General features: G+C 35.9%; 1 protein-coding gene across 1 annotated transcript in view; it reads left to right on the top strand.

Annotated features, from left to right (window-relative positions):
- Positions 1–24,373, top strand: part of cactin (cactin, spliceosome C complex subunit) — a 56,865-nt gene that overhangs the window by 19,491 nt on the left and 13,001 nt on the right. Inside the window, 3 exon segments of the mRNA XM_081747070.1 lie at positions 11,575–11,708; positions 17,024–17,141; positions 19,402–19,578. Of these exon segments, the coding sequence (XP_081603196.1) occupies positions 11,575–11,708; positions 17,024–17,141; positions 19,402–19,578 (429 nt within the window).

The following is a 24,373-nucleotide window of genomic DNA, read 5'->3' as shown; positions in this document are numbered from 1 at the left end:
GTCAAGCACACAAACTTGCTGACTAGGTATCCATAAACATGTACATAGCAACAACTATCCCATAATAATAATTTACATATCTTAAAAACATTCTTCTTTTGTTAATATGAAATTAACATTTTACTAAGTATAGTGCACATGTATGAGCACTTTCTGCCCAAGGTACAGGTAATTATTACTCTATCCAAAGTATTTCGTTATATAAAATGTCGCCCGACAAATGGACTGAATATAAAAGTCATGAGTGAGCTTGGCTTTTATCTTCAAGAACCACTGGTCCGTTTACAATAGTGTTCTTACATTGCATATGTCCATCACATTTTGATCGCACCTCGTATATCTCTTCATTACATTTCACATATATATATTTTTAACAAATCTTACACTTCATCAATACTTATCTTTTTTATTACAATAATTATATTTATTTCATTATTATTCACTATATTATTATTATATTTTCTTATTAAAAATATCGTCGCTCATTTAATTAATCGTTGAAGGGTGCGAATTCAAAAATCGTAAGGGACAAACATGAGTTACAAATAGTCAGGGCGCATTATATAATAAATAAGTTAGATGTTTTAAAATAAACATTGAATTCCTAAGGTATCAAAACATAGAAGAATCTCATTCAAGATAGTCGTTGAATAATTAGTTTTATAGAATGGATCTTATTCTTAACATAATCTTTGACAATTAAGTTTTCAACACAAATCAATCTAATATAAATAATCTTTGCTTTTAATCATTTATGAATTAAATTATAATTCTTCATATTAACAAGAAAGAATAAAAATCGTTTGAAAATTAACTTTCCAGTCTACCTAAAACTCTATTTAAGCACTTCAAGTATTTATAAGAATCGTTTTCGTTATTGATATTAACACATAAACTTAAAAATAAAAATTCACAAGAATCTATAACTGATATGAATTTAACCTAATTTCATTAACGGTAATCAGGTTACGTTTGTACTTGCATACGATTCTAATAAAGTACATTGTACTGCGCAATCATGATTAGGTTCCGTACTATTTTGTACATGTATTGCGTCGTGATTCTGATTTTGATATGAAATGCCATCTCTTGATCTCCAATTACGTCTATCCACGTAGTTCGTTGTATTCCTGTAATTTCGCTCAGTACTTCGATTGTTTTTATATCTACTGCTGTTGGGTGATCTGACATCATGATTACCATGATTAGTTAAGTTAGGCGGATTCCCTACATAACTTTGCCTATTTTGCGCGTTTTGATTGCTAGAATATATTCGGCTTAGGTTAGGTTTCGTATTATTCACACTTCGGATATTCAAATTCCGAACAGGCACAAAATGATCTGAATTATTCTTATTTTTACCCATTCCGGCTTGTTGATTCATAGCATGGTATTGAGTTTCATAGCATTGGACAAGCATTAATAAATGGTTGAAACTCATACACTGGGTGGAAAATAAGATCTGTTGTAACTTAAATGGAAGCAAATTTCGAATCGATGCTATTATTCTCGATTCCGATTGCAATGGATTAACGACCTTTAATTCGTTGTATGTATTTACAACAAACTCTACAACAGATTTATGCAATCGAGGATTGAAGTGTTGATTTCTAATGGTGGCATCTCTATTTGCCAGCAAAAAGTCATTTTCATAATTTGCGATTAGTGCCGCTTTGAATTCTTCATAAGTACTGATGTGATCACGTACTGCTTTAAACCATAATGAACAAGGTGGGAGTAATACATGAGGGATTAATTTCATATATTGTGATCTATCTATACACATAATATTGCACTCATCCTGGAATTTCTCTAAGAAAGAAGTAGCATTCTCGTTACACTTACCACTGAATTTACTCATAGCTCGTATTTCACTCATCTTAACACTTAATTTTACCTTCCTTTTATCATTCCGTGTACTTGTTGAGTGATAGTTCCTATCCATTACGTGATGTGTTGTTACACCATCTATGTTTCGCCCATCTGTACTCTTCGGATGTATTTCGTCCAATATAATATCCTCATCAGACCCCGGCGAAGGTGAGTTCATCACTGGTGAGTGGGGAAACTCCAAGCGATCACTACCCAAGTTATTACGGTATGTGTTGTCCTTAACCTGTAGCGTTCTAATCTCTTCCTGTATAGTAGCTAACAATTGCGTATTTACACGTATGTTGTTAGAATTGTTGATGATCTGGATCTTTTGCTGTTGAACGGAAGATTCTATCACTTCTAAATCCTTTTTTACAGCACTGATTTCTTGGTTTTGGTGATTGTGCTTCTCCTGACAATCATCGGATATTCTTTTTAACTTTTCCTCGAACTGTGAGGATATGTCATTCACCACCTGGACAATTGTCTGTCTCGTTTCATCTGACTTCTGTTCTATCCGTCTACTTAATTCTTCATATTGCCTGTTAGATTCGTCGAACTTCTGTTCCATTCGTCTACTTAATTCTTCATATTGCTTGTTAGATTCATCAGACTTCTGTTCGATTCGTCTACTTAATTCTTCAGAGTTATGTTCTATCGTCTGCTTTAATTCGTCGTATTGCTTATTGGATTTTTCGGAGTTCTGTTCTATGGTCTGCTTTATCTCGGTAGACATCTGAATCAATTGTCGCTGTAAAGCTAACAAGATTCGGTCTTCCGATGTCAATCCTGGTGTTACACTAGTTTCACCGTTGTCACTATTATTTGATTCATGCTCCGTTGTTTCGTTGACCATTTTTCTTACAATTATTCTACCACTTCTCAATACGGTCAAATTTGTATTCATTAACTAAAAAAGTAAATTCACTCCTACTATGCTTCGGGATGAGAATTTACAGTATATCCCGGGTGAGGTAAACCAAAATTTTTACAAACGACTTATCACTGGATAGTCGTTAACCTGGTTCGGCTAAGTAAGATATACAAATTTCGAGTGGTAGTATTTCTTTGCATGTAAAAATTAGCTTCAATAATTATATACTATTAATCTCACCTTTTTAATAAGAATGATAACGTCTATGAACGGTGCTAAAAATGGTTTATTAGTTGATATACTTTATAATATCTTTTCCTTAAAACTGTCAAGCACACAAACTTGCTGACTAGGTATCCATAAACATGTACATAGCAACAACTATCCCATAATAATAATTTACATATCTTAAAAACATTCTTCTTTTGTTAATATGAAATTAACATTTTACTAAGTATAGTGCACATGTATGAGCACTTTCTGCCCAAGGTACAGGTAATTATTACTCTATCCAAAGTATTTCGTTATACACCGTACATAATCTCGGTGCTGAGAACGAATGATACACTCCCACACAATCCAGTGGTAATATAAGGACTCTTTTCAATATATGCAGATTTTATAATATGTCATTTTATGTGGCCAAGATACAGAGATGAATTTAATTTTAGGAGCATAAGAATGAAATTCCAAGAGAGAATCAAATTTTAAGAAGCGCAGGATACTCAAATTAAAGAGCAATTGGTAATCATGTCGTATGAGGAATTGCAGATTCCACATAACTGAACCAAGTTAACAGATTTTAATGCGTGTACGTGAGCCCACACTGGACTGAAATTTTTATTCTTTTTTGGTAGTTTTAGTTAGTTTGTTTAAAACTTCAGCTTTTCTTAAGGGTTCCTACGCGTTCGGAAAATCCGGCATTTATTATTTTCCAAGAGCTGATACCTTACGAAATTATTTTGTTCTGAGGGGCCGCGGTGGCTCAGTGGTAGAGCGTTCACCTGTGGTGCTAGGGGTCCCGGGTTCGATCTCAGCCCCCGCCAAGTGAACTTTGTGGTGGACAAACACCGTGTGCTTGGGTTTCCTCGGGGTTCTCCCGTTTCCTCCCACTTTCTTCATTCCACAATTTCATTTATTACTCATCATCACCGTCTTCTTTAGCCTAACCGGCATAACCGTGGGACGTAAAACTCAAAGATTTCATTTTTTATTTTGTTCTGTAATTTTTAAACTCTCCTATGAGTTTCTTTCTTTCTTTTTTTATAAAATAAAGTTTCATAAATATTCTTGCGTTATAAGTTGTTCCTTCCGTATCTACAAATGTCAACGTTCTAGTAAAAGTATTACGCAACGTGAAGATAAATATTAGTGTACGTTTATGTCAGGGTTGGCTGGTTTAAACCATGGTTTAAACCAAAACCCGAAAAATGTTCGTAAAAATGTAAGCATTCGTAAAATCTTGATGAACACACATTTGTGGGTTATCACGTTTTACTCCCGTATATTATTTGTATTATTTTCAGACCTAAATTCCCCATTCATTACTCAAAGAGATTATACTACAAAAGCAACTTTTTTTTTTAAATATAAGTTTATGAATGTTTCTGTTGGGACTTTTTAATAGTTTGTTATTATTGTTATGCAACTGCAATCAAAGAAAATTTCTAAATATTGTTTCGTTTTAATAATGTTTACTATTGATAAAATACATCGAAATGCTCTACTCTTTTGGGGGGGAGGGGTCATACAAACCCCGCGTGAGACATTTATTGATATCAGAAGTACCTTTGGTATCTATTTATGTATAAATGGGTCAGAGCCAAAGTGGACTCAGATAATTCGTATCTTTATTCACTTTTCTTACTGATATGCAAATCAAGTCATTGTATTTGTTTAACTTGGACTAGTAGAAGTCGTAGTGAACTAACTTGGACTAAATTAGTTCTTCTGTACTGTGTAGTATTTTGAAATTGTCCATACGCAATTCTGTATAATGGTTTCACTTATGCAAGTGTTCATCTTTTTCCCCTTCTGAAATGACATTAACAAGTATGTAAAGATCAGTACGACGTGTTTTTATCAGGAGTCCTTCGTGAGTGAGTCGGCATACTTATCGTATTTATGGCCAATTAGTCACGGTTTCGAGTTCAAAATGCAGGACAATTTCTCTCGGATGTAAGCTGAGAAGCAGTTTGGAATCCGCTTTAAACTTACGTGACGCTTTCCAACATAACCTGGTTGTTGCATAATAACACCAAGGCGAAGCAAACTTATTTCTGTTTATATTAAGCAAATTATTTAAATTAAAAAACCTAGTTTAAACCAAAAAAACCGGATTTTTTGGTTTTTTCAATAAAAACCATGGTTTTTGCTAACCCTGGAGTGTATTTGAGTGCTCTTTATACTTCTAATATGTGGATTGAGTTTGTGTAAAAGTACAACAGAGGATGATCCGTTTCCATCTGAACAATTTGAAGTTGTTGCTTAAGAGATTTCACTTGACCACCATAGATCATATTCTATATTATGGCTGCCGGTGTAGACCATTGAACATCGCAGTAGACTTTGTTGCAGCTGTACCAACGTTATATTGTCCCACTCCTGCTTGATGTAAAATGCCGTGTGAGAAATTCAAAAATACAATTAATCATGAGACTGCCATCTGGATTTTTGACGGAAATATTTTCGAATGGAATAGCACGGATATCACGCAGTTGCCGTACGTTGGTAGAAGACCAGCGATGCTTTGGCCGTGTTACTTGAAGCTTTATCCTCGAGCTTTTCCACACGATAGATGTCGCAACACGATACTGGTATTATGCTTGTGTAAACTGGGAATAAGACATGTGAATTGAGGAAGATGCTGCTGTGCACAACCCTACAGTGGCGCGTACTACCACAAAGCCATTGTTCCGTTAGTGTTCTACTGTGTGGGAAATACTAAAGTTTGCACTGGAAAGAGCTATAAATTACCCTTCTCAAAAGCGATTTTTTTTTCGCCATCATTTTGCTCACTACGTCTTTACTCTGCTACACAATAGCTGAGAGACTGATACATGTGTGCATACAGTTTTGTTATTGTGTGAAACCCAGTTTGACAGATCCTCCCACTTTCTTCATTCCACCATTTCATTCATTTCTCATAATCACCGTCTCCTTTAGCCTAACCGGCATAACCGTGGGACGTAAAACTGAAAGATTTCATTTCATTTTCCAGTTTGACAGATGACGCTATTTGCAAGTTATTCCGATGGAAACGAATCGATGTATGTAACGCTTGTATTTTAATGTATTAGAAAGGTACAGAATGTACGAAAAGGAGATGTGAAAGAGTTAGGAGAATGCATTTTAAATAATAGTAATCTGAACTGCTATATGTCAAGTAGTAATAGTTGTCAATAAATTAGAGCGAGCCCTGGAAATCCCTTGGAAAAAAAAAATGCGCCCGAACTCGGGACCTAGGCATAGGTATAACAAGTAACAACAAATTAACGCCAAAATAAAGCTAGTTTGATCGCGAAAAGCTGTTGTACTCTATAATTGAGCTCCTTAATGGCTGTATTGTCAGCGTACGCACTGTAAGCTCAAGAGATCCAGATTCGATTTCCGGTGGAAGCTCATGTGGTTTGGATTGCATGTTAAGCTGTAGGCCTACGCCTCAAATAGCCTCGGTGCTGAACGAAACGTAACCCACATGAATTGCCACAAGTTTTTGAAGTAAATTTCGAGAAAATACTTGGTTCAGAAAATAAACAGGCAGACGGATCAATGGAGAAAGTTCGGAACGGCGGATTTTACGATATGCGCTCGTCAACAATATTCGTATATTGTGAATAATGAAATCGAGACGTCTTAAGATTCGAGATACATCATTAAAATGGAAAATATGTAAGGGGTGCACAGTGTGTTAGTTGAAAAGCCTCGGAGGAAGAGATCTGTTCATACCTGAGAATAAGATGGAAGGCTAATACAATGTTGGATACTTGTAGGATTTATTTGGGACAGGGATGAAAATTCTGCCTCTCTAAACCATATGTTTAGTTAATATTGATTAGAAGTCAAATAGAAACGAAACAAACATACACTACTTTATTCTTAAACTTGTAGATAATCTCAGAAAAAGAATTTGTCTATGGAAGCTATTGGATGCATATTTATGCGTAATACTAGTTATATATATATATATATATATATATATATATATATATATATATATATATATATATATATACCGGTATATACAGGGTGTTTCAAAACAACACCGACAACGTTTGGGAGGTCCCATAGCTCCAATACTATGAGACCTATCGTAGTCCGGTTAAAATTTTATTTAGGAACTAGTATGTGCTCTATCCAAATATCCATGTACTTCCGTAACAATTTTTATAGAGGTAGTTTGTGGCTAACCTCATTGACATTCGTTTTCTCACAATTGTTTTTACTATTTACTTTTATATCATTTAAAATAATTATTTATTTATTTCCTATGTTATGGTGACGTCATGTGATTCAATACCATGGCAGAAGAAGGAATACAATCAATTCGAATTCATTTAGATTTAATTTACCAATTTTTTTGCAGACTAATCAATTTTCCCTCTCCTGAAAGAATTATTTGTATAATTTCATAACTAGTTTTTATTTATAACAGCTAAATCAGCCTCTCGAATTAAATGAAATATGAAATTATTTATTTTACTATATTCCATATGTTGCGGTGGGGGTTCCCTTGTTTATACAGTTGTAGCCCCTTTAGTATCAGAATTAGTAAATATTGCGTTTAGGATTACGGATTATTTTAGCAGATTTTAAATGGATCGGACACTTAAGTTTTAACGGTATATGGAAGAATGGAAATTTTTCAATTTTAGCTTCGACTTCTATATAAATAAATATATGAACGTGTTAAAGAAGTGTTTCTTTCTGTTAGGCATAAGTTATTGCTTAATATTTGAGTATTTGCACATTGTAATGAGAAAAACTAAGTGGCTGAGTATTCTATGCATAATCCGTCTTTAGCGGTAAGAGTAGAACAATGTAAGCACTGATATTAAGAAGTTACTTGATTGCATTTTAATGGTTGATAATTATTGGTGGTGTTGACAGTATACTTTTCTTCAAATATGAAAAATACATTTACAGTAATTTTTCCTGATATTTACGTAATGAACATAATGCTCTTGTAAGGAAATTTACAGCCTCCCGCTTTCAAACCTAATACCAGTTACCTGCATACTTCGTAATAGTACATCCGATTAATTCTGTAGTACGAATTTTGCAGTATGTTGTCTATTAGTTAAACTAACCTAATAAGTAATGTGAAACAGAGATATCTTGATTATTTCAAAATTTTCTGTAAAATATATCTTCAGAGGATGTGCATTTACTAGTTGATTTTTGCATGTCTTTTTATTTCAAATCAGTATCGTATTCCAAATTATCTGAAATGTTAATGATTCAGCAAATACGTACAGTCTATCATTTCTTATGGTTTCAAATCGCAGTTCTCTTTTGCTTACTGTTTTTCCTGATCAAATCTAAAATAGCAGAACAATTCTTCAATAATAACATTTCTTTCTATTTCTGATTACCGGTAAAATATGAACTTTGCAAGATATGTGGCCTACGATTATTTTATTGATATAATTGTATTTGTGAAAGCAATAAGAATAATTGAAGAATTTCTTCGTAAAATAAGAATGTAGTTAATTTTTTCAATGTACGAGAAAAGTGAATAATTTATTGAATAAAAGAATTATAACTTAACCTAACGTAGGTCAATTTTCTCAAAGATATGTATGAAACATGTAGTTAATAATTTAATGGCCACTGCAAAGTAAATCTGTACCTATAATTAGCATAAATTTTTCTTCTTGCTCACATGATTATTAGTGCAATTGAGTAATACGTAAATTTGATGAATTTTGAATGTTGTATCAAAAGACATAACTGTTCTGTGTTTCGACTACATTATTTTGCAACAATTTTAAATTTGAAAATTGTCATGGTTAAAAATCTCATTTATTTTTTCCCGTTTGAAAATCTATGAACTAATAATTTTGTAACGTCTGTTATGAAATAGCAAAAGCAGAATTTACTGATTTTAATGAATTTCGACTGTCACAATAAAATAGTATTTGGAAAGAAAAGAATTATATTATTTCTTAACAGCATTGATTCAATTTTATATAACAATTTGACTTTCTTACACAGCTATAGAGTACCCACTAAGATGTGAGAGTGCCTAGATAGGTAATTGAACATTGTAGTCAATTTTGTCTTACATGTTTTTTTTTTTTTTTTTTTATTTATTTATTTAGTCAGATTGCACAATTATTTTCCTTTTGCGGTAGTTATTTTCCGTTGCCGCTGGTGACGTATCTTTTGTAACCAATTAATAGTATTATTTTTCGATAGTAATAAGCTTCTACTTCAAATTAATGAGTACTTCAAATTATATGCCTGTAGCTAAACTGCCTCCATAAAAATTGTTGCGTAAGTACCACAGGATTCTGAAACATGGATATTTGGATAGAGCACATACTAGTTTCTAAATAAAGTTTTGACCCGACTATAGTAGGTCCCATAGTTTTAGGGCTATAAGCCTTTAAAATTCATTTTTGCATGTTTTCGGCAATCTATAACTCCGAAAGAAAGCATTTGTGCACCCAGGTTAGTCTATATTTTTCGTCTTATCTTGGTGTCAGGAAGCACCTCCCAAACGTTATCGGTGTTGTTTTGAAACGCCCGATATATATATATATATATGTATGTATGCATGTATATATTTTTTTTTCTCTAATTTCTCATGTCTAGGAAGGCAGGAATCTTTTTCCCAGTAAAATCATAAAGAAAATTCTATTCTGATATACAGTTGCTCACATTAATATTCGGTCAGTGCGTAACGCAGCGTTTATTGACTTCAATGTCACAGATAATCAAACAAAAACAAATCATTTCTATGGTAAACAAGAACCGATACTACGTACATAATAAACTGAACATTTCCTTTGTAAAACTAAATGATTAAACACAAAAGAAACTCTGTTTATATTTTTGCTACCAGTTGGAACCTCTCATTAATATTCGATTTCTCTCCATCAATATTTGGTAGGATATCCTTTTCGCCTAAGCACAACCCGCAGACGCCTTGGTACACTTCGCACAAGGTACTTGGTATCTTTGTCAGTAAGTTTCGCCCACTCTTCCCAGTCGTCGTTGTAATTCTACCTTGGAGGTGATTGGTGTGCGTCGAACGTTCTTATCCAAAATTCCCCACAGATGTTCGATTGGGTTTAAGTCCGGTGACTGAGGAGGAGTTGGAAGTACTTTCGGACAGTTATACAGAAGCCACAAACGTATTGTCGCTGCTGTGCGCTTGCGATCATTGTCTTGGTAAAACTTAAACGTGTCTTTAATCTGAAGCTGTTCTACACATTTTCAGCATGTTTCCGCCAAGAATGCGGAAATATGCATGGTGATCCATTTGACTATCTATAAACACAAGTTCCCCAACATCAATGGCCGACATACACTCCCCACCATGTTTCAATGACGGCATCAGATTTCTACTTTTTAACTGTTCATTTTTCTTCCTCTACACACATTGCTGTCCAGCTGAACCAAACACCTCAAATTTACTTTCGTCCACGAGTAAGACATTCTCCCATCAGTCTGCCAACTTAGCCACATATTCTCGTGCGAAATAAAATAGTTTTCTTCTATTGACTTTACTTACGTACAGTTTCTTTCTTGGTACCCTACCATGAAACCCGGAATTTCTGAACACTCTGCGGACTGTTTCTGTGCTAACGTTCTTGCCTAATTCGAAGTTTAGGGATGCCGCAATATTCACTGCACTTGGCCTGAGGTTGGTCTTAATTATGCGAAGAATAACACATTCGTCACTATTTGATAATTTCCTGGGCTGTCCAATTTGTGATATGGATTCTATTCTATCTTCATTCTTATACCTTCTGACAATGTCTCCAACGGTACCCTTGGGCATGCGTAATATTTCAGCGTATTTACGCTCTTTTGCATGATGATAGATCACCAGTTGCCGCTGCTCGAAACTTGCATTTTTACCTTTCCTACTCATATTCACCACAGTCCATGTAACCTGTTTGATGCACTAGAGCGTTCACCTCTGGTGCTTGGGGTCCCGGGTTCCATCCCAGCCCCCGCCAAGTAAACTTTGTGGTGGACAAACACCGTGGGTTTTCTCGGGGTTCTCCCGTTTCCTCCCACTTTCTTCATTCCACCATTTCATTCATTATTCATCATCACCGTCTCCTTTAGCCTAACCGGCATAACCGTGGGACGTAAAACTCAAAAGATTTCATTTCTTGTTTGATTCCCAACGTTTATTTTGCTTTACAAATTATGTTTACTTGACCTTTATTATCCAAACCCAATTTGTTTTTGGCAACTCCTAATCAAAAATATTAATGTGAGCGACTTATCTCTCGAAATGTGCAAAATAATTTTCGCTAATAGGTCAATTTTAACCTTAATGCGGCTATCGTGATAGTGAAATGTTGTATTTAATTTTGCTGTGGTCTTTATCGATATTTTTCCCTGCTATATTTATGCAGCTACGTTTCTTCGAAGTCTAGGGATCCCTTTTATTCACTACTAGAAACTGTTTGCTTTATATAGCAAAATTATATCATTAGTCTTGAACCGACTTTGCCGAATTCAGAAAGTTGACATGTGGTACTACTGATTATTTTTTAAAAAAAACAGTGTAGAAACATTGCTTGTGTGTTGGTTTCCGATACATTAAGTGAGTGAGTGCTAATATTTGGCCTCTTTGATTTCAGCTAAACCGATCGACTTGCTTGCCAAATATATAAGCACAGAAGAAGAGGTAGATGCAGTGGAAATGCATGAACCGTATACTTATTTGAATGGATTGACTGTAAAAGATTTGGAAGACCTCATCGAAGATATTAAGGTAATAACTTCTGTATTTACTAGTGATTAGTCCTGTGGAATATTTTTTAACTATTGATAGTGGTATTGGATTACCGATAGTTTTCAGTCGATAATCGATAATTTTAAAGCAGTACTTCTACGTGACTTGCTTCATCCGAAAGTTTTCATTTAATAGTCCCGTTGTTATTCCTAGAACCGATTTTTAACGTTTACCACTTGCTTTAAAAATAAAAGAGATACGCGCCTTAAGAAGTAAAATATTTGCTTACAAGAAAATATAAAAGTATATCGTAAGAACTGATGGGGAATAAATTTCTGGTATCAATACATTTGAAGAAAAGGCATCAATCGATGGCTTCTTTCTCTTATTCTGTTATTTAACTTCCAAATGTATAACAAACACTCCTATGTCATTTATGAGCCGCTTCTTACTATCTATTCATTCGATTGTCCGGACTGTCTGTTAGCGGATGAAATTTATTTAGCATCCATAAAAATAATAATTACTTTCATCATTTGATAAAGAGAAATTAGTAGTATTATTTAGACGTCTTTAGAGTCCTAGAGCAAAGCATTAGGTCATCTGAAACGGTAATAATACACTATCTACCAATAAGTAGTTGAGCACCCCATTACAGAAAGTTATTTCACTCGTGTGGCCCTTATATGATCTAAATCGTGTGAATAAGAGAACTAGTTGTGAAAGAAACCGTGCATTGGCCAAAGTTGTCAGCCTTCGATAAGAGTATAACCGTAAGATGCCACATCAGAGAATTGTTCATGAGGAAAATACCCGCTGAGTGAAACAGGTCCAAATGATCTGCATTTATCATGCTTAAGTGGAGAGACGTTATAAAAATGACGAACGTCCCAGGTGACCGAAAATTCTGATCAGTAGAGAAAGAAAAACCCTGAAAAACATGAAATTGTAAATGACTGACCGTGAGACCGTCGGTCACTGTTGGAACCAGTTGGACCAGGGGTAAGGTCTCGTAGATGCACGTGACTTCCATTGCTCACGTTTCTGATATTTTGCAAAGAAAATGGCGGGACATTCCAGACGATGGCCTTTAGAACTTAGTAGGGAGCCTACCTCAGAGAGTGGTTGCTCTTATAACAACAGGAGGAGGCACCACCAGCTAAGATCCCAGACAAACATTTACGATGGTGCCCGATTAGTTTTGGTAGATAGTTGGTAACTTGAAAGTGTGTACTTCATCTGGAGGGAAAGTAATGCAGCCTTGAGGAAGACTTAATAATTCGTTTTTCATGCCGCATATAGTTGAAGAGCAAGAAGGTAGTAGGCTCATGAAACTTCATAATGTAACTGTTGTCATTATTCACCACGTGTGGAGTGAAAATAGGCCAGCACAGGATAAAACACGTAAAGGAACGAAAGGTTTACGGAAGAAAGAAAAAAAAAATCAGTAGCTTTCCGGAAAAAAAAATCAGTAGCTTTCCGGGAAAATCCAAGATATTGATAGTTCCATAATTAATACTGATTGAAGACACACATTCAGTTTGTCGGTGATGATAATTTAAAACAGGCTTAAACGTTGGCTCTGAATCCTACTCATTTAGAATTCGTTTTCCGTGACACCACGTATTAATCTTTGGTAATTTCATGTTTCTGCGTAGTGTGAAGTAGATAATATTCACTTCAATGCTCTACCGAATAAAGCTCTACCGTATTTCTCTGAAAATTGATTCTGTATATCCTTCTTTTCCATAGAATATGTCATATTATCGTTCCGAGGTATAGTCATGTCATGTAGAGTTAAGGTAGATCATCAACATGTATACATATGTTCCTTTTTTCTTTCGGAGTACTGCTCGTTTTTTCGTTCGATTCCCGGTGGGGGTACTCGGTCGAGAAAGTGTAAAAAGGTGTTTCAGGCCAGCCATCCTGAATGAGGTTTTCCTGGGTTTTCGTTCACACCAGGCAAATGCCGGAGTAGTATCTAACTTATAGGTCCCAGGCTGCTTCCTTCCTTCCCTTGCCCCGGATACTGTGCTCGCCAAGGGACATCATACCTCACACGTGACGGGCTAAATGGCCTTAGATGCCGAAAGCCCAGAAATCTAAAATCCTAAAATCCTGTTCATTTTTTTTTATTCCTTCTAAGAATCATCATTCAACCAAATGTATCGTGTGCCCACTACTTTTTACTTCCGTCTTCATGAGGCTATGAAGCAGATACATGTGAAGTAGTGCTGAAATGTTCATCCTTTTTGAGTGCTGTGCTGTTAACCAATGACAGGTATTACGCCTTGTGACTTATTGAAAGTATTGTACGTGTTCGTTAAAAGAAATACTAGTAAAGCATTGAGAAGATTCAACGGACTTGAATACTGCCCACGTTGGTGGCTATCTTGGTATATAAAGGTATGAAGCTAGAGCTGATGATAGAAATCTGGTAATGAAAATAAATAGAGGAGTTAATAATCCAGCAGCTGACAGCCCTTTTGTGTGCAAGTCGTTGTCACGGCAGTCGACGGAGGAAATGATTGCTGGAATATATTCTTGCGTATGTTGTAGGAAAAAAGTGTTTGCTCCCTCTCCACTTTTTAATAATGGCGGCCGCGCGAAATTACCTATAAATCTTTAAAATTTTATAATTAGTGAATGGGTTAATATGAAAACACCCGTTTGCTTTAAATAACTGGAAATAAATGTCAAATTATATTTAAATGAACTGTGTATTTTCTTTCCGTGTGCAAAAACTGTGTCAAATGATAATAGACAATTTTTCGTCAACGTAATTTTCGCATTCTCATCAAGTCACGAGTCGGTGCATATTGAAGCTTTTGTATTAGGCTTTCATGCTTAATTTTGGATCTTTCTTTATATCTCTGTTAGTTTTCATGTTTTTTTGTAGTTAAGTGTAAATATTACGTTATCGACTCCGTTTTTATACACGAAAAGCAAATACATAATTTATTTATAGTTACGTATAATCTGCATTTATTTTCAATAATCTGGCGCAGAGGCGATGTTTTTATCTTGATTCATTCACAAGTTATAAAATTTTAAAGATTTATAGGTAAGTTCGCGGGGCCGCCATTCAAAAAAAGTAAGGGCAAACACTCAAGTTTTTTTTTTCTTCATATGCAAGAATATATTCCAGTAATCATTTCCTCCGTACAACTTAACAGACAGAAGTGCTGTCAGCCTCAAGGGTATAATACTGTATCAACAATAACGGTTGTAATTTGAGTGAAAGTCATGTGGTTTTCGAATTCGAACAACTTCCTGTAATGTTCTCATTTATCATGTTCTACATTTGATTCTCTCTCTCGTTTCAAAAGCCATGTCAAGGAAGTCTTCCATCAAGAACGGCTTGCAACTTTCTTTTCGTTCTTTTTCTTTTTTTCTTTTTTTTTTTTCGAATCCGAAAATGCGAATGATACATTTTGATGCTTTGGTATCGTGCAACAGGAGTATTAGGATCATATGACTCAATTTTTTTATGTAATTTCCTCTCCATTTGTGAAGACGAGAGTATTTAAGAACATTCTTTGCTATTTGTTGTCTAGATGATCTGTAGTTTTATAGCGTAGAACTACCTGTACATTCAAGTGTATGGATGTTCTGTGTTGACTGTTCATCTATTCTTCGTGCTTATGTATCCTTTTTAATGATTTCTGTATATTCATAGAGCTTGTGGCTGCTGGATATTATTGCACATATTTATTAAAATTTAACTTGTAGTAAGAATTGCAGATTCCCCCCCCCCCATGTAATTTTAATTATAACAATGTTTTACTATATCAAGTAAATAATTAACATAATGGAAAACTGCCTCCATACTATGAAGCTCAGTAAATCGCGATAATTAAATTCAGTATATTGTTTTCCATATTCTGAACTATTCCAGTTTCGAAGGGGGAAAGAAGTAATTTTATATATATATATATATATATATATATATATATATATATATATATATATATATATATATATATATATATATGTATTTGTACAAGGGGAAGACAAAAAATCTAAAAACACTTCATACAGGACACATAAGTTTGGCTCTCCACTGTACAACACGTGTTGCGGTTGCAGATCGTTTTTTGTTTTCAATGTGTCATATGGACGTTCCTCTTGCGTCAGAAGTAACCAGTTCACCTGTAAGTGTCGTGGTGTGAAAGTGGTGCAGTAAGATGGGTGACCTGACAGACTTCCAAAGAGGCATGATCGTTGGTGCCCATCTGTTTGGAGCTTCAGTGGCAACAGTGGCGAACATTGTGGGGGTATCGAAAGACACTATGTCCAATGTCACGAGGGCGTACACAATTCATGGGCAAACGACGTCTGCAAATCACAACAGTGGTTGAAAGACAATCCTGTCAGGGACCGGAGGGCATTAAAACGGATTGCAGCAGGTAAAAAGAAGACCACTGAACTCAATTCCGGCCTACAGAACCCGGTTTCATCGAAAACAGTGCGACGGGAACTTCATAAAATGAAAATTCATGGCAGGGCCGCTATCGCCAAACTCCTGGTCACAGCAGTAAATGCGAAGAGGCGTATCCAGTGGTTCAAGGACCACAAGGCGTGGACTCATGAGCAGTGGAAACACGTAATGTGGTCCGATGAATCGACCTTCACCTTGTTTCCAACAACCGGTCGTGTTTACGTATGGAGAACACCGTCGCAGGCCTATGATCAGACTGTCTGCTCTCAACTGTAAAGCATGGGGGCGGTTCTGTTACAGTATGGGCAGTGATATCGTGGTTTTCTGCAGGTCCCATCATAGCCCTGCATGGAATGATGAATGCTAAGGCGTATGAGACCATTTTGGGGGACCAGGTTCTATCCATGGCCCAAGTATTGTTCCCTGATGGTGATGGCATCTACCAAGATAATTTGGCACCCTGTCACGCTGCAAAAATGGTGAAATCATAGTTTGAGGAGCTTGACCAGGAGCTATCACACCTCCCCTGGGTCCCACAATAACCAGCTCTGAACATCATTGAGCCATTGTGGTCTGAGTTAGAAAGGCGTGTTCGGTCTCATTACCCTCCACCAGCATCCCTTAAGGAACTGGAGTATGTTTTGGAGGAACAATGGTACAAAATTCCACACACCACGATTCAGGAGCTGTATACGTCCATTCCACGTCGGATCCAAGTTGTTTTGGACGCAAAAGGAGGCCCCACACCATACTAGGTATGATTTTCACACTTTTGCAAACGTTTTAGATTTTTTTGTCCAACCCCTGTATATATATATATATATATATATATATATATATATATATATATATATATATAATACACACAGATGTATGTCATTTTAAAATAACTTATGAAATTTTATTATTTCAGGTTTATAAAGAATTAGAAAGGGGCAAGAATCTTGATTATTGGAATGACATAACTGTTATTGTAGAAGATGAATTACACAAATTACGAAAATTAGAGAGGATAAGTGAATACGAAGCAGGTAAGTTACGTGTACTTTTTATTTAGAATTTTATACGTGTTTCATGGTGAAGAATTCTTGTAATGCCTTTTGTACATTGTTGAAAGCTTAACACTGAATCTGAGATGATGAAATTTCGAACACAGTAGTTTTAAGAAGTTTGTAGAGAATATTTTAAACTTATACTTAATACATAGAAATTGTAGCTTTTGCAATAATCCTATAAATTTACTGGATTAATTTATGAGTTGGGATTCTACTTTGTTTCTTTGTAAAAGAACCACGATAGAAAAACGAATTGCTCCATATTGTTTACCTTTCAGTAAAGTTTCATTTCCAATTTATTTCTGTAGTACTAGAAACTAGAAATAACTTTACCATACAATTTTTTCACGCTATATTATACTGATCTGAGATGTGAAAATTGAAAGATAAGTACTTAGAAATTGTCGACAATTATTCAATTAGGTATATCTAGCGGTAGAAGCGTGGACTATTGAGCATGTGTTTCACTCTCTACTTGTGAAGAGTAAAGAGGTGTAATTTTTATTATTTGGACAAAAAGACAAAATCTGAGTGAAATTAACAGGAAAATGGACTGTGTATAAGGAAGGCTATATGGACCATAGCAACATCTCCAGGTAGTGCAGATTCTTTGAAGAGGGCCGTGTAGACCTTGCAGATTTGCATGCAGGACGTCTATACTAACAGCATGATGTAGAGCCAGACAGTGAAATTTCGTAAAATGAGTCCTCAGTGGGTACCAAAGAACTTCACAGACGTTCATAAGGGACAGTGAATAATGACATGTCTGTACCATCTAACGCCGTACTTTAAAGAAGCACATGTTTTTCGAAATGTGTCATTACAGGTGATGAGTCTTGGGCGTATCGCTACGTACTTGAAACAAAGGGGGCTCCATGAGATGAAAACATACCAATTTACCACCAACGAAGAAATTCAAGTTGCAAAAAAGGTACTAGTGGCTATATTCTGGGATAAGACAGGAATTGTAATGGTGGATTTCATACCACACGGGGCCACTACGAATGCTGCATCCTGTGAAACAACATTGGCAAAGTTGTGTTGCCTTCTGTAGTGGCAAATCACTACAGAAGGTTGATCCGTCTATATATGTCCGATTTTGACGTCTCACCTACCTTAGAAAAAACTATGGAACCATCATCGATTGCCCTTGATGTGAATACCATGTGTCTTGGTAATAGCCCTGCCATAACTTCCATTGTAGGAAGCTCCGTTGAAGTACAGGAGCGGGAATTTTGAGCCTTTTTTTTTTTTTTTTTTGCAGGTTTCCAATGTTTCCAATATTTCAGTTATTAGTAAACACCCTGGTTTAGAAGTAAATGCAAAGAAAACTAAATAATGGAAACTCGCAGCGATGGTAATGCTGCAAATTATGAATACTTTAAAATATTAAATAGTACTTTCGACAAAGTGAATACTTTCAAATATCTAGAAACAACATTAACAGACCAAAACTGGATTCACTAAGAAATTAAATGTTGACAGAAAGCAGAGGATTCGTGTTATTATCCAGTACGAACTCTCTTGTCTTCGCGAATTCTGTCGAAGAGCTTTGAAGTTTAAAATATATAAAATAATATGCCTGTTTACTATATAGTTGCGAAGCATAGTCGCTTACTTTGAAGGAAAAACTCGGACTAAAATAATTTGAGAATAAAATCTTGAGGCAGATATTCGGACCAAGAGAGGACAGAGAAAAACAGAAACTTCATAACGAGAAACTGCATAATTTATATCGTTTACTTAACATTGTTGGAAATGTTATGTCTAAGACGTTCAAGTGGGAGATCATGTAGCCACAATGGATGAAAGTAGGAACCCATTCAAAATTTTAACTGAAAACCCAATCAATCAATCAAAAAAAAAAAAAAAAAAAAAAAATCCGGAGACAGCCAGACAGCCAGGAGGACAATAGTAAGATAGATCTCTCAAAAATAGGAACACGAATTAGAAACTGTATTCGGTTGACTAAGAACAGAACAGAATTCAACGAAGAACTTTTGTGAATGCGTCATTTTGAACTTGAGGGTTCCATAGGCCACAGAGTTAGTTATTAGTACTTATTTGTGTAGTATTATTGTGTATATGCAACGGGATTAGCAGACATTTGAGAGGAAATATGAGCTTTCCTCTGGATTAGTAAGTAAGTAGTAAACTACTGTATAATGCCTTGTCGCAAGAAGAAAGAAACGTTAGTAATACAGGATTGTAACAGTTGCATTTTTCTTTCTTTTAGCTGTTGGAAGAAGAGAAGGTATTCATCAGTCCGTTGCTCAGGATGTCGCTACTGTATTTAAAGGAAAAACGGCAGCTCAGCTTGAAGCTCTACAAGTACAAATAGAGAATAAAATCAGTGGGAAACCAGAAGGAGTTGATATTGGTTATTGGGAATCGTTGTTATCTCAGTTGAAAGGTAAGAAATTCATACTTTTTTTTTTTTTTTTTTAAAGCTTTATTGCATTTAACTTCAGATACAAGAAACATGAAAAGCAAAGGAACTGTGGCTAATTCGGTAATCGAGATTTTGTAATGTGTAGTTATAATAAGTAATATTTTTCAATTTCATTTCTCAATTGCAAGAAGCAGTTGATATTTCCGTTGAGTATTTTTAGGAAAATAGTCCTCGACATACTTCCTCTAAAGCACACTTTGGCCATAATTGCAATATCTTCCAACGAATGTGACAGGAATTTTCTTAAACGAACCGTAATAATAATAATAATAATAATAATAATATAATATTTATTATTATTATTATTATTATTATTATTATTATTATTATTATTATTATTATTATTATTATTATTATTATTATTATTATTTTAGATTTAAAATGTAGGGGTAAAGGTGTTAAATTTAAGGCCTTTGCAACCAACTCCGAGTTTAGGGAAATTAGAATCACCTTAAGGGTGTTACTTTGTGGAAATAAGACTTGAGGTAATTAACTGAAATACATTCCGATGTATTGTGCTTTCCTTTCTTTTTTTAAAAATTACTTCTTCAGTATTGAGTAAATGTACGAGTAAAAGTTTCATCTTCATGACATTTTTATGTACTTCAGTTCACTGACTGATGGCAGTTTATATTATTAGAGATCTTTAATTTGATTTTTTTTTTTTAAAAGAAAGTATTTGGTCGTATTTTATCAGCTTCAAGCGAGATTTAGACACTGTTAATCTGATGAAAAATGTAGTGTTACAAATCAAGTACACACTATAGTACTAGATTTAACTCAAGAGTGTGTCTAAATATTTATTCGTGTTAAAATTTTAATTGGGAATCCCCACCTTCGTCGGCTACTTATTTCTTTACATAAACGCATTGCTGTTTAAGTTTCATCTGATGGCTACCATTATATAATGAAAATTCATTTTAGGTATGGTTAAACTTATCTATAACTTGCTGGAAACAAAATACATAAACCATATAATAGGTTCAGCTTACTGCTTCAATTATATTTTATTTTTTATTTTATTTTTATTTTTATTTATTTTTTTTTTTACCAGTATTGCTATTGTATATAAATCTTTTAAGGCCTACACATTGACATTTCTGTACCTTGTATCATTATGTGCAAAATAAAGTGGAAAAAAATTGAATTGAATTAAGTTTACGATAACATTAAAGCCGTGAGATGTAATTAAAACGACAGTGTATGTTCATGGAAATAAAAGATACTGACGAAGGTAGGAGCTCCCATTGAAAAATTTGGCATTAATAAATATTTAGACGCATTCCTGAGTTTGATTTAATATTTATAATCAAGCATCAGTTTAGTTTCTTCAGTGGTTACTCACCATAGTATTATTTAGAAACACAAATGACGTATCGGTAATATTTCGGAACGAACTATTATTTATCTGGACAAACCACGGCTAGCGGACCTTCTCCGGCTGCCTGAAAGATTCTGTCCAGTCTGCGACATGATTCCTATTCTGGCAAATTTAACTTTACATGTACTTCTCAGAATCATTTCACCCCAGAACTATGATGAGAAATGTTTAGAAATGCACTTATTGTTTCATTCATCACATTCTCCTTTCATGAATGAAGAACAATTAATCCATATAATCTTTCAATCATTAATATGGCTTTTTGAAATGTACTACAGTAAATAAATTATATTAGCCCGCCCAGTTTTTTTCTTTTGCCCTCTCCTAAAAATAAATTCCCATCACTGCTCTACCCCATCAAATATGCTCAGATCACATTCTCACTATATTTTACTGTGTTGGTGAATATCACTGTAGACTACTAATGTAGAGAATATGTAAAGAGGCTCCAGAGAAACCAAAGTTAATGGGAATCCAAATATACTTTATGACTATTAATATATATATAAATGAGTAAATTGAGTGTAACGATATTTTTCCCTCAACTCCTAGACCGCTGGACCGATTTTGATTATTTTTGGTACATGAGTAGACACTGGCTTACATTAAGTTTTATACTTTATCTGTGAGGGAGGAGAAGTAGTGAGGGGGTGGCATGTAAAAATAATAATAATAATAATAATGAAATGACCGATATTAATGTCCCACTCAGTTGTTTGGAGGGGGGCGCGGTGGCTCAGTGGTAGAGCGTTCACCTCTGGTGCTTGAGGTCCCGGGTTCGATCCCAGCCTCCGCCAAGTGAACTTTGTGGTGGACAAACACCGTGCTCGTGGGTTTTCTCGGGGTTCTCCCGTTTCCTCCCACTTTCTTCATTCCACCATTTCACTCATCTCTCATAATCACCGTCTCCTTTAGCCTAACCGGCATAACCGTGGGACGTAAAACTCAAAGATTTCATTTCATTTCAGTTGTTTGGAATTGCTGAGATATTAGAAATATTCCCGACACCGTTGAAGTCTGTGTTCAGCCCCATCGGTATGGACTGAGGTGGGAAGAGGGTGGCATTTAAAGATAATAGAAAATGATCGATATTATGAAATGTCCTAAGAGGAGGAAGGAGTTCAAATATTTTACATTTTACATAAATCTATCATTACCGTGTGAAGAATGGGTATTTCAACTAGTAGCTAATATAATTTATAATTGCAATACAGTGTATGGAATATACTACCGTACCATCAGTTTAATATTCTCAACAAATACACCAGAAAACACTGATAATGAGTGAATCCTACTGAACAGCACACTTGCAATTAATGTCTTATATGTAGAAGTAGGAGAAAGAAACCCATTGTGAATCCAGTAACATTTTCTTGCTAAATTTATCTTTGAAGTAAAAGATCTTTGAGCTAATAAATGTCATCTTTCAAGGATGGCCCTATCATGACCATTATTGTTGCCAAGTTGCAAAATAAACTCAATTTTCGTGTGTATGGGGTCTGCAATAAAGTAACGAGACTTTTCGAAACTCGGTTTCTATTAATATATCTACACTTTCACTCTGTCACCTTCAGAATTGTTTCCTTGGGAAGCTACGCAGCGGTGAAATGTTGTTTTGCGTCTTCATAACAGTGCTCATTTTCCACAGATTACCAGTCCTTGGTAAATGCCTTGAACCAGTTAGACACCTGAGATCGCGACAAAGCAGCATCGTCGAACACCTGTTTTTGACTTTTTGCATAGTCTCGGTCGCATTATACTCAAGTTAAAAACGGAACTTTAATGCACATTGTTGCTTGTAATCTTATTCGCTCATTTTCATGATACAGCACAACTCATTTCATAATACGAGCTTTCCACTTAATCTGTTAATACGACGGACTCGTCACTCACACTGAGGGTGCATGACATACTGACGCGTGCGCACTGTGTGTGTGTATGTGGGTGAAGGGGAGGGGGAAGAAATGCGTAGATTTGTCAATTCGTGAGTTTTGTCTCCGTCATTGTACTGTATTTACAGATTTCTTAATTCGTTGTGTATAGAAACATTAAGAACATACAGGGTCAGTCCTTAAAGTAGTAGGACTGAGTCAATTAAAAATAAGATATTGACAGAAATAACACTTACGCTTAATATTCTTCGAAATATGATCCTCTTACATCCACACACCGCTGCTAGCGGGATTTCCAGTTTTCATACGCTTCCTGGAAGGCGGAAACTGGAATGCTGTTCAGCTGCCTCGTCAAGGCCTGTTGTAATGCTTCCACCGAGCCGTGATGATGCCCTTTCAGGGTGGTTTTTAGGCGGGGAAAGAGGAAAAGGTCTGGTGGGGCAAGGTCGGGACTGTAGGGTGACTGAGGCAAGGTTGCAATGTTATGTTGGGCCAGATACGCCACCACTCGGAAGTCTGTGTGGCTCCGCACATTGTCATGATGCAGTCGCCAGGAGTTGGTGATGGCTGGGCGGACGCGGACGATGCGTTTCCTCAGCCGTTCCAGGACCTAGAGATAAAAAACTGCATTGACAGTCTGTCCGTGTGGAACAAATTCCCTGTGGATCACTCCTTGTGAATCGAAAAAGCAAATGAGCATGCTTTTCACTTTTGATTTCGTCATGCGCGCCTTTTTGGGGCGTGGGGAATTTCGGGTGTGCCATTCCGCGCTTTGACGTTTGGTCGCAGATTCATACTCAAACGTCCACGTCTCGTCCCTAGTCACCACATTGTCTAACAAGTTTGGATTTTCACTCACTTCTACGAGAAGGTCCTGGCAGATCCGTTTGCGAACGTCCTTTTGCTCACCTGTCAGCACTCGCTGCACCAACTTTGCACAAATTTTCCTCATTTGCAATTGTTCGTACACAATTTCGTGAACTTGGGTTTTAGGAATGCCAAGTTCATCGGCAATCATGCGAACAGTTAGTCTTCGGTCACTGTCCAGCAAATTCTTCACTCTTGCAACAATTTCCTCCGTTTTGGAGCTCGAAGGTCGTCCTGTCCGTGCAGCGTCTTCAACTTCTTCTCTCCCCTCCCTAAACAGCTTGTGCCACTCAAACACACTCGATCTTCCAATGGCGTTATCACCGTACGCCGTCTTGATCATTTCATGAGTCTCTTTCCCAGTTTTACCGAGCTTCACGCAAAATTTGATGGCGTAACGCTGTTCCAAAAGCTTGGCCATGACGCAGCGTGACGAGGGTCACTCGCAGAGGTTACGATGAGGAGCGATCTTTACCCTGCTATGGCTGGCAGCCGACTGGCGCTGCTTCCTGTCTTTCCTTAGACCCACCTCTAGCAACAACAGGTGGAGTAACCGCCGTCAATCTGTAAAAAGAAAAGAAAAAAATCAGTCCTACTACTTTAAGGACTGACCCTG

The sequence above is a fragment of the Thermobia domestica genome, chromosome 2 (genome assembly GCF_964235325.1).
Source record: "Thermobia domestica chromosome 2, izTheDome1.hap1.1, whole genome shotgun sequence".
In the NCBI taxonomy this organism is placed as follows: Eukaryota; Metazoa; Arthropoda; class Insecta; order Zygentoma; family Lepismatidae; genus Thermobia; species Thermobia domestica.
The sequence above is the reverse complement of the archived record's forward strand: the minus strand, read 5'-3'. Positions and strand labels throughout refer to the sequence as shown.